The 12,452-nt window shown below is 38.9% G+C and overlaps 1 protein-coding gene across 1 annotated transcript in view; it reads right to left on the bottom strand.

Annotated features, from left to right (window-relative positions):
* Nucleotides 1-10,874, bottom strand: part of LOC139709564 (cGMP-dependent 3',5'-cyclic phosphodiesterase-like) — a 72,461-nt gene extending 61,587 nt beyond the window's left edge. The window contains exons 1-4 of the mRNA XM_071621527.1: nucleotides 10,797-10,874; nucleotides 9,358-9,432; nucleotides 8,428-8,478; nucleotides 2,447-2,488 (exon numbers count right to left, since the gene is read on the bottom strand). Of these exons, the coding sequence (XP_071477628.1) occupies nucleotides 2,447-2,488; nucleotides 8,428-8,478; nucleotides 9,358-9,432; nucleotides 10,797-10,874 (246 nt within the window). The remainder of the gene's footprint in view (nucleotides 1-2,446; nucleotides 2,489-8,427; nucleotides 8,479-9,357; nucleotides 9,433-10,796) is intronic.
* Between the last annotated feature and the right edge of the window lie 1,578 nt (nucleotides 10,875-12,452).

The raw sequence follows: 12,452 nt of genomic DNA, 5'->3' as shown, positions 1-12,452 counted from the left end.
AAAAGCAACTTTTCAAGCTGTTACCCTTTCTGATTCAGGATAATAATCCAAGGTAATGCAGCAAACAAGGTCCATGTACCTTTATACCTTGCCTTGTGCACATGGGCAGACCAATGTAAATATGCTTTGTGCCTACTTTCTTGTTGTGTACTTTACCTCTTCTATGTCTGAAAACACATACAGCAAAACTTCCTCAAATTGGCAACAAAGACAATTTGATCTTTACTAGAGAAACACTCTGAGAGCGCAGACCTCCACCACGAGCTCATTTCCACCACTAATCTTGTTCTTCATAGAGATCAGTGATTTCCACCCATACGTTTGCAAGCTGACAGTCGCCCCGATTTCCCAATATGTAGAAGCCTTTTGGTACGTCATTAACTTCCAGCTACGCAGCGCGCTTCACCCTCGCAGAAACTAGAGCACGCACTTTAGTGAGCATTCAAACCTCAAAAAATGCACAGCTTGAACTTCAAAGTCCAGAATCACTAACAAACTTTAAACGTCTTCCTTGTGTCATTCTCAACCTTTCCTGTAAGTTTCATCCAAATCCATTCACAACTTTTGAGTTATTTTGCACACAAACAAACAAACAAACAACAAACCAACAAACAAATACTAGTACAAATGAAAACATAATCTCCTTCCTTGGCAGAGGTAATAAACAAATGTAATCCCACACTACAGTTCTCATTAAAAAGTCATCAACATCCGGTCTTTTGTTGTTGCTTTTTTGCAGATACATTATGTGCAAGACGCAATTTGTCCAGTCAAATGAAACTGAACACCATGCAAGAAAAATGAGGTGAGACATCGGACCTTAGCAAGCAAGAATGATATTAGATTCTAATTGATCACATTTGCGATTAATCACACCCACATTTGATACCCATTACTGGCGGGAGTTTACAGCATTGCTGTGAAGGCTAAAGAGAGATTGCGCAGTTTAGTGGATGGAATATCTGAGGTTATTGCTCTTGTGGCCACGCCTACTAAAACCATCCCATCACATCTCTCTCTATTTCTAATTCTCTATCTACCTACCTATCTATCTATCCATCTATCTATCTATCTATCGATGATCTATCTATCTATCTTACTATCTATCTAAAGAGAGATTGCGCAGTTTAGTGGACGGAATATCTGAGGTTATTGATCTTGTGGCTATTCTTACTCTTTCTCTCTTTATCTATCTCTCATTCTCTATCTATCTATCTATCTATCTATCTACTGTACATTTCTACCTATCTATCTATCTATCTTTCATCTATCTATCTATCTATCTACCTTTCTACCTATCTATCTGCTGTACATTTCTACCTATCTGTCTACCTACCTATCTACGTGTATATACCTTTCTATATTGTATCTATCTACCTTTCTATCTATCTATCCATCTATCTATCTCTATCCATCTATCCATCTACATATCTATCCCTATCTATCTTACAATCTATCTATCTATCTATCTATCTATCTATCCATACATTTATCTTTTTTCTCTCCCTTTTGCCATGTAGATTTTATAGATATCCCCTCACAAAAATAATGACAATTAAAAGTTTAGCTCCCACATCTCTAATTTGACAAACACTTTGAAAAACTTCGTTTCATTTGGAGGTAGCAAACACTCTGAATGACAATTTTCCCCCTTCTCTCTTTCTTTCTTATATTGAGCAACATTTCAGAGAATCACACAGAAATAATATTTACAAAAACTTCTTACAAAATGAAATGTAAGCTGGCTCTGTTGCTGATAATGAGCATCTTCTATTAGATTATGTCCTTTCCTTTTCTCCTTTTGAAAAAGAAAAGAAAAGAAAAGAAAGGAAACCCAATTTAGTACTGGATTGCCAAAAGTTTGCTTTTAGCAATATGTTTGTCTTCCCTGATGTTGGCTGATAAGAAAAGGCTTTGATGCATGCAGTTAACACATAACACTGAAAAAAGTAAATGAATAATTTGTTTTTTGTTTTTTTTCTTTTTTTGAGAGCTTCTTTTTTGTTATTGTTGAGGATTTTTTTTCCCTCTAGGTTTACCCAAAGATGACTCACCCTCCGTGTGTTCTTTATATTAACAGACATAAATCTGTCGCACAGACATCCACTCACACATACATGTATAAACAATGTCGGAATCAATCAAACACGAAGGAGTTCATGCAATCCCCACAGTAGCCAGCAATACTGCAGCCATGACATTCCCCCCTCGATGCACTATTCTCACACCAGGTCCTTGTCGCCATGGCAACCCAACCCAACATCCATGATACCAAACGTGATGCACATTTGTTTCAAATACCATTTTTGGACATACCGATGGACGTAATCATTTTAACCCTTTCTGTGCCGGGGACATTGGACAATGTGTACAATGCTATGGGATTTTCTGAGCCAATCTGTACTCAAAGCACATAAAGGATTAACCCTTGAGCTGAGATACTTACAAAGAAGCGAACCTCCTCTGAGAGAACCTTCCGGCCCAGAGCCTGAATGCACAAATCGAGAGGAAGGGGAAAAGATAAAACAAGAAGGTAATACATTGTGGTTGCTGTTTGAAAGGAACTTCAGGTATGACACATACTGCATCCTCTGCAGATTTTAACCCGTTGAGGACGGTTTGAATTTGCTACAACACACATTTCCCATGGACACCTGCCCGAGTATACTCGGGACTCGTCCTCAATGGGTTAAAAAAAGCAATGACTAAATCATGTAAATGAGTGATTTATTTGTTCAAAAAAATTACCTCAATATCACTTCCCTACCTGACACAATGCGCAACCTGTTTCACAAATAATGTATTTTGACAGTCAAACATTTCATAAGGCACAAAATAAACATAATCATCATTTATCACTTTATTGAAGATAATCAAACAACAACAAAGGAAACATTGAAAGACGTACACTTTAACAGCGTAAACATACATTCAAACACATTTTATCAACTGCTTTATCAATACAATAAAATCTAAATGTGATTGAAAGAACAAACAGAAAAGAATGGCTGCAGAATTGAAAAAAAAAATAGGAGGTTTGAGAGACAAAGTATTGATTTGCCACTATAAAGTATTTTCTTCATTTACAGATACTACAGGAATTTCATCTGCGTGAGAAAATGTGAAAGAGGAAAAAACAACTTTTAATGGTCCACTCTTTCACGTAGAAATGGTTTCTCATTGTTATCTTTACCATTAGACTCTTCAAAGAGGTGTAGAGGTAAAAAAATGCAATATGCTGCTCTTACAAGCACAAACACAAAATATGAAATGTTAAATCACATGTAAATCATGGTATGGCACATGGCTTGATGTTTAAAAAACAACAACAAACAAACAAACTTGGCATCTAGTCATAAGGTGAGTCATACCCAAATGAGCCTATCTTGTAATTAATTGTGTTTGTTTTCCATTAAGAATTTAGGACTGTCCTGCATATTGAAGAATGATGTGAAATGGGCACATACTGTATTTTACTGACTTTACTTTCATTTGCACAGATTTACAGACAACTCCACTGATTACATGGGGGGGGGCAGAGGGAAATTTGCAACTGAAGTAACTTGTGCTATTAAAATCCCACACTCCCATCTGATTGGTGTTAATAGACTCGCAGACAAAGAACCGCAGCCGCCACGAATCCGCGGGACCATCCATCCCATTAAGAGGGTATACCGCACACACGAGCAAACTTCAGAGCCCTAATTGAGTTAGTGCCTGGCTGCCATAAAGACAGCCAGTATTTGCTTTTCACGTCAAGAAGGCAAGTAAAAAAAGGCTTCGCTTTGGCGGCCTGATGCATTAAGAGGGCAGAAGATGCACCCCTTACTTGCCCCCCCCCCCCCCCCACCACCACCATTCCACATCACAGACACATTAAGTACGATAGAGATCCATAGCTCACTCCTCTACCCAAAGGATTCCCCCGCAAGACCACATTTGGGTTAGATGATGCCTTTTACAGCATCCCAGTAAGACGTGGAGGGATCTCCTCCAAGATTGCGCCAAAAACCAGCAGATTTAGAGAGATGCGGAAAGCGAGGGAGAATAGTCCAAGAAAGACACGAAGAGGGAGGGCGAGAGAGAAAGAGAGTGAGTGCGTGGAGAGAAGGGGGCGTTAATGGTAGTATCGAGTTTCTGTATTTAGGCAATCATGTCTCCGGTTATTCTGAAACCGCTTAATTTGATATCCCGCTCAGTTATGTCGGCGGCGTTGTCGTCTGAGGAAGATGGAGGCTTGTGGGTGGATTGAGGGAAAGCAGAGCCTTGCTCGCGAGATCGAGGGGACGTGCCATCTCGTCCCCGGCAACCAAAGATGGGGGAGATGAAAATGTATCCATGCGGCATGGATGAAAGCGTCAGCATGCTCTCAGAACCCCGGCAAATATGGAGTGTTTTTAAAAGATGACCCGGAGGAGATATCTCCACGCATGTAATGCTCAACTTTGTTTTCGTTCCCATACTACCGACAATAACTTGGCCGACATGAAGCGATCCTGGCATATTCATTGATTCCTCTCTACCTGCCATAAATTTGATTCTATAAATATTTCATACAAATGGTATAGTCTTCTTTTACTGCATGCTTACTACTCTCTAACTTGTTTTCTGCTTTCTCAGAGCTTTGGTAGCCACAGATCAATCGCCTTACTGTATATATTTCCAAAATTTTGATGTAAGTTTACTATGATGCAAAATTTTCTTCTGTGATTTAGGCACATGTGCGTGCACACACTGTGCAGTAAAAATGTATTGCTGGAAATGAATATGAATTTAGATGGCAAATATGTGATATTGGACAGAAATATATAGAATTATTTTTCTTGGCTATGATTCACATGTGAAACCACAGCAGCTACTGGAACTGATAATTCTCGATCATCTTCAACATTATCAAAGTCAAGGAGCGCTGAGAAATTTCCACTGTCATAGCACCATGACAGCATTTGTTATTAGCATGACCAGTGATCCTTTATAAATTTTCCAAGGGAGTAACGGAAGGTTGATTCTTGGAGTTAAAATTAAATACTTTTCTGTAATTACATTCAACACTGATATTTACTAGTGTTATTTACCTCTGCTAGGCAGGAAAATTTAGAATTCTTTTTTCCATTTGACGTTTTGAAGAAAATGCAGCACTGTCAGTATGTGAAATGGAAGAAGAATGACCCCTTTGCTCTGGATACATGTAATTTGGCAAATCACAAATTATACAAAATATCATGCAATCAGAACAGCTGTTTGAAAGGATTGTCTGTAAAGCCATATTTCCTTCCACTGCTCTTAATAATTTTCTTCATAATCTGTTGTCATTATTGTCACTGTCATTAAGTACCACTGCCACAAATTGACAGCCAAAATTGAGCTTCCATTCTCAGCCTGCAGGAGCCTACAGAATGTGATGTAGGCTTCACACGGCAACAAAGCACGAGGCCTAAACCAGCCCCGGCTGACGACAGACTCACACTGCAGCAACATCTTCATGGATTAATTACCGAATAACGTGACATATTTGGGCTCCTGATGGAAGAAGCTGGTCTGATTTCCCAGACTATGTCTCATTTTGTGTGCCTCGACACGCGCCCCGGCCCCCGCGGGACGACGACGTACCGCACTGAATGGGCAATGAGTTCTAACGGACTATTTGATTGATGTCGCAGAATGTGTACCATTTCAAGCCTTGGATGCGACCAAGAAGTATGAGATGATGGCGTCGAAGTGACACCAGAAACGAGGAATTCAATTAATTCGCATTCACGGACAGGATGTAATCTACAAAGAATTAAGTTTCCTGATGGGCAATACTCTTTGTCTTAAACCCTTCACATGCCAAAGCACTGTTCCAGTATCAACAAAACACTGAATAAATGTGTAATTGTAAAAAATGTATCTCAATATGGGATATTGGTTTGGAGTTTTTGAAACACCTTCTGATTTCAAGTCTCTTTCAAGATTGGCCTGGGGAGGAGAGAGGTGGAATCAGCCTATCTGCCCTGAATATGAAAGTACTCCCTGTAAGCTATGTAACGTAACACTTTATAATGATTTGCTCTACTGTTTGGAGTGGCATACAAAAGATGAGTTAATTGTACCACACATATCAATTGTACCATGCATCCAGTTGTAATGTCCTCTGTGGAATGTTATCTTTTATTTTTCATTCTTTCCTTTTTGTTCCATATTGCTGTGCCATGTACTTTTAAGGTTGGAAACATTAGAGATAGGTTCCTAAGAGGGGAAGGATAAAAGAGTTTGGGAGAATGCTGGAGAGAATAAGACAGATGCAAAGACAGAAACGGAGAGATAGAAACAAAGTAAGGGAAAGAGAAAGTAAAACAGACATAAACAAACATAGAGACCTAAGGGACAGAAATATATATAAAATATGTAAGATATATAGAGATGAGATGGATATTAAAAGGGGAAAAAAGATATCAACAGAAATGCACTAATAGAGAAAGAACTAAGCAGAAAAAGAAAGTGTAATAGTGTGTATGTGTGTATGTTTGTTTGCTTTGTTTGTTTCATTTGTCCGTCTCAGAAGATGGCTGGATAGCCCATATTCAGCTGCATTAGTTGGTCTTCCCAGCGTAAGTGTGTGTGTGTGTGTGTGTGTGTGTGTGTGTGTGTGTGTGTGTGTGTGTGTGTGTCAATGGGTGTGTTTGTGTACAATGTGTTTTGTGCAGTGCAAAAGAGATGGAGAAAAAAAATTAAGCTTTAAACATGTCCGAGAGGAGAAAATATTATATGCCATAGAAAATATATTATATTATATATTCCTCTCTCAGTCTGTGTATATATTGTATGTTGCATGTCCCTGATTCTTAGATGGAACAAGAGTGACATTTGTATAAACCGCTCCCCGCTGCAACGTGCACGTGAGGCGAGCCCCCCGATTTGATTCCTATACGCAACATCGTCATGAGGTAATGAGAGCGGGAAAGTGCACAAAGGACCTCCATTTCTGCCTCAGACGGCCACTGGGAAGAGGAAGGGGATGGCGTGACTAATGCCGTGGTATACCCACTGGGATATTGATGGAGGGGATGGAGGTTTTGTGGCTATAGAGTTTGAGGGTGGCATGGATCTTTTCCCATTAGAAAATAAAATGGGGGGGGGGGACCACACTAATCCTTCATTCATTTGTTAACACATACATTCAATAATGCTGTCTTTATTATCACTTAAACCTTTCATCAGAGTAAGAGTTGTTTGCAGTAAAGACAATGAACAGTAAAACAAAGAGAACCTCAAGAATAAAAGATGATACATGATTGATGCCTCAAATATAATCATATCATATCATTTTAAGGCTTCAATCATATAACTATGTCATTTTTTCTTATAAAAACTGCCATGGTTCTATAAATATGAATAATCCATGCTGGTATTCATAAGTTTACCCTACTTCAACTTGAAAATATTTGCAAAGTTGTGAGGGTAGCCCTAAGATGTTACTTCGCAAAAACTAGGGTTTGCAAAAAAGACCCTAAGTGAAATTTTAATCACCAGTAACATGATTCCTCATCAAAAGTTGCAAATCTTTAGGACAGTAGCATGTCTTATTGTACACAATGGGCCCTTTTCATTTCCATTCTGTACCATGTGGCAGGATTGCGATATTGAATTACAAACCAAATACCGCTTTGCAATAAACATGCCATGCCATATCTAATGCTGTGACACACAAAATTGGCTTTTGGAATGTTTACATGAAATTGGCATTTTGTCACAGATGGGTAGATATAAACAAGCACCTATGTATGACTCTCGACAAACATGACACTTTGCCATGACCTGAGTGTATGTGTACAGAATGCAGAAGTGGTACTTCCCCATTTGTGATTACACACAAGTGTGGCACTCAACCTTGTGTGTGTATACACAACAGTGACATAGTGTGGATAAACACTGTGTTGACTGATAGGTGTAAGAGATACACATAGGATGACTCACCTGACAGAAGAAGAGTTCATTGGTCTCCTCTGAGACAACCAGTAATGTATAATACTCTGAGTGTGGCACTAAACCTTGTGTTTAAATAGTATATCGTGTATAAGCACTGTGTTAATTGATGAGTGTTAAAGAGATACACTGAGCTGAGTATGACTCAACTGACAGAAGAGTTCATTGGTCTCCTCTGAGACAACCAGTAATGTATAATACTCTGAGTGTGGCACTAAACCTTGTGTTTAAATAGTATATCGTGTATAAGCACTGTGTTAATTGATGAGTGTTAAAGAGATACACTGAGCTGAGTATGACTCACCTGACAGAAGAAGAGTTCATTGGTCTCCTCTGAGACAACCAGTAATGTATAATACTCTGAGTGTAGCACTCAACCTTGTGTTTAAATAGTATATCGTGGATAAACACTGTGTTTAGTGATGAGTGTTAAAGAGATACACTGAGCTGAGTATGACTCACCTGACAGAAGAGTTCATTGGTCTCCTCTGAGACAACCAGTAATGTATAATACTCTGAGTGTGGCACTAAACCTTGTGTTTAAATAGTATATCGTGGATAAACACTGTGTTTAGTGATGAGTGTTAAAGAGATACACTGAGCTGAGTATGACTCACCTGACAGAAGAGTTCATTGGTCTCCTCTGAGACAACCAGTAATGTATAATACTCTGAGTGTGGCACTCAACCTTGTGTTTAAATAGTATATCGTGTATAAGCACTGTGTTAATTGATGAGTGTTAAAGAGATACACTGAGCTGAGTATGACTCACCTGACAGAAGAGTTCATTGGTCTCCTCTGAGACAACCAGTAATGTACAATACTCTGAGTGTGGCACTCAACCTTGTGTTTAAATAGTATATCGTGTATAAGCACTGTGTTAATTGATGAGTGTTAAAGAGATACACTGAGCTGAGTATGACTCACCTGACAGAAGAGTTCATTGGTCTCCTCTGAGACAACCAGTAATGTACAATACTCTGAGTGTGGCACTCAACCTTGTGTTTAAATAGTATATCGTGGATAACCACTGTGTTTAGTGATGAGTGTTAAAGAGATACACTGAGCTGAGTATGACTCACCTGACAGAAGAGTTCATTGGTCTCCTCTGAGACAACCAGTGATGTACAGTACTCTGAGTATGGCACTCATCCTTGTGTTTAAATAGTATATCGTGGATAACCACTGTGTTAATTGATGAGTGTTAAAGAGATACACTGAGCTGAGTATGACTCACCTGACAAAAGAGTTCATTGGTCTCCTCTGAGACAACCAGTAATGTACAGTACTCTGAGTATGGCACTCAACCTTGTGTTTAAATAGTATATCGTGTATAAGCACTGTGTTAATTGATGAGTGTTAAAGAGATACATTGAGCTGAGTATGACTCACCTGACAGAAGAGTTCATTGGTCTCCTCTGAGACAACCAGTAATGTACAGTACTCTGAGTCTGTGTGTTTCTCCAGCTGTGGAAGAGAAGCATGGGACAGGGAGATGTGTAAATGAATGGAAATATATAATAATACATACATACATGCATACAAGTTCTATTGCATCATTTTCTATTCTGATTAAATGCTCAAGGCGCTTTACACCAAAGCAAGAGGACTGAAAATATAAATGTACATTTACCATAAAAGAAGAAGAAGATAAAAAAGAAGGCATGAATGTCTATCTTCAAAACGCACTGTCAAACAAATAGGATTTTAGGTTGCTCCTAAAAGACATTATGGAGCTTGAGTCTTTCAGCTCAGGTGGAAGGTATATTTCATATACCTTTTTGCGTGAAAAAAACAAAAAGGTATACGAAATATATGCATAAACAATACAAATCTATCGCTTACAGTGAAAAATCAATTTGATGATATAGAATACCATGACATCTCTGATGTTGTCAACAAAAGAGAGAAACAAAAGGATATAATAGATAGATAGATAGATAGATAGATAGACAGATAGATAGGTAGATAAATAGATAGAGAGGGGGAAGGGCTACAGGTTTAAACCCCCATGGGCTCCTTCTTTTTTTCTTTGTTTTTTGGTGGTACAGGGGGTTTAACTCCCCCTTTGAGCTTTTACCGTTGTTTTTTGCTTGTTACTTGTAGCAGCAGCCAAGAAATGTAAAGACCTGTTTTTTTTTTCTTTTTCTTTTTCTTTTTCTTATAGCTTTTTAGCCAATATTGGGAGAGAAGAACCACCAAAAAATTTGAAGACTTTTGTTCTAGTAAGTCATGATCCAAACTTAATCCCCCCCCCCCCCTTAGCAAAACGCTAGATCCACCTCTGAAAATGTGACTACATGTATATTTGCATTGGGACAGGTAGTGATAGACATGAGAGACAAAAACTATACACAAGAGAGAGAGAAAAAAGACAAGCAATATCAGGCAAGATTTGATGAGGAGTGAAAAGTATGAATAATACAGTCACATGAATGTGAAAATGCACACTCAAAACCAAGCACAAAACTTTCGCATAATGGCACGGAATACACAACCTCTGATCTGAGCAAGATATGAACTTTCCATCGCGTGCAAAAACGAGATCAATCGCATATGACAACACCAGTCCTCGTAATGATATCATATATTGCATCCCTAGATCACCCTGGAGAAGTTGGAGAGGAGAAAAATACATGTATTGGACTGAGAAGATGACGAGGTACGACAGGAGTGTATCAGAGTAGCAAACTTTCTTAATCCCTCCATATTGATGCTGTTTGATGGTAATGAATCCTAAATCCTGTCGTCATTCTCTATTTCCTAGTGCCAGTCTCTTTCTCTCTCTCTCACTCTCTATCTATCTATCTATTTCTATTTCTCTATTTTACCCTAAATCCCTTGGACCTTGAGATGGATGCCACCAGGCTTGAATGATTCTTGAACAAAGAGTATTCTGCATCTTCCATCGTACATTTGAGGAGGTGGAAAAGGAAAAAACTGAGAAGGAATAGGAAGAGGAAAAGGAAGAGAAAGAAGAAGAGGAGGAAGAGGGGGAGAGGAGGAGGAGGAGGAGGAAGAGGAGGAGGAAGACGGGGAAGAGGAAGAGGAGGGGGAAGAAGAAGAGGAGAAGGAAGAGGGGGAAGAAGAAGAGGAGGAGGAAGAGGAGGAGGAAGAAGAGGTCAAGAAGATAGGGAGGAGGTAAACAAAATGAAAAGGAGGAAGAAGAATAATTGGAGATGGAAGAAGGATGGGGAAGGAAAAGAAGAGTATGAGGAGAAAAAAACAGAAATGAAGAATAGGAGGTGGAAGGAGAGAGATGAGGAAGAAGAAGAAAAGGAAAAGGAAGAACAAGATGAGGATGAAGAGAAGGAAGCAAAAATGAAGAGGAATAGGGGGTGGAAAAGAGTGATGACAAAGAAGAAATGAAAAGAAAAAGGGGAGGAAGAAGAAGAAAGGGAGGTCAGAAGGAGGAAGAAATGGAAAAGGAGAAGGAAGAAGAAAAGGGACAGGAAGAGGTAGAAGAGAAAGAGGAAGAGGGAAGAACAGTGGATGAACAAAGAAGTAGAGAAGGAAGAATAAGAGGATGAGGAGGAAGAAGAGAAGGAGGAGGAAACACTGGATACAGAATAATTCCCAAATGATGCAGAACATCATCCTTGGGGTTGACTTTGTTCACTAAATTTTTGAAATCTTGGTTACATATTTTGTGTGCCTTTTGCACGAGGTGTTCTGGTGCTACAAATCAAACTCATACACAAAACAGTTCTACAACCATCACAGCAATATCAATCTGTGCATCTGAGTGAAAAATCCAAACTACATTTGTACCTGATTCTTTTTCCACTACTCTAAAACACAAATACTCATGAGCTTATCATTTCAATAAGAGGTGTATTACATTATTAGCAAAATGTAATCTCCAATCTTAAGAATTGACTCATTTCCAAATACATTGTGTTGCCTATACCAAGGCCGTTTAGGTAAAGGATGGAAACAGACAACACCTTGTTTTCCCTGCAAAATTTGATTTAAAAAAATAGAAAATGTGTATTGTGGTTCCTGCAGCCTATGGCATAAAGGTAACAGAAAAAAAAATACCAAACACACAAAAAAAAGTCCCCAGAAAATCTGTTCACTCTTTAGGTACTCAAAGATGGTGGTGGTTTAACTAGCGATTTTATAGGGAGGTGACTACAATAGGGGCACAGAGAAGATGTGTACAACATACAAATCATGTGCAACCCAGGGAAGAGGAGGTTGGAAAAAAAGACAGGAAAAGGGTAAAAGGTCAGAACTTCCTTTGCTCTTTACGACTCTTCCCATGCATGACAATTTGTAGTCAAACAGCTAAGGGGAGACACCTGCCCCTGCCAACACCCATGTTGGATGTTTCTACTGAGAGGCTAGAAAGGGAGGGACACATCTTTTATCTGCATTCTCACACTTTCACAACCTTTAGTTTGTCCGGCGTGCAATGACAAGATAAAATAGAGGAATCTAGGGACTCTTTTATAGGCTACTTTAACAGAAAATGATGTTTGTAT

Source organism: Diadema antillarum, unplaced genomic scaffold (genome assembly GCF_040938485.1).
Source record: "Diadema antillarum isolate AM-2024a unplaced genomic scaffold, OU_Dant_1.0 scf00000038, whole genome shotgun sequence".
Classification (NCBI taxonomy): domain Eukaryota; kingdom Metazoa; phylum Echinodermata; class Echinoidea; order Diadematoida; family Diadematidae; genus Diadema; species Diadema antillarum.
The sequence above is the reverse complement of the archived record's forward strand: the minus strand, read 5'-3'. Positions and strand labels throughout refer to the sequence as shown.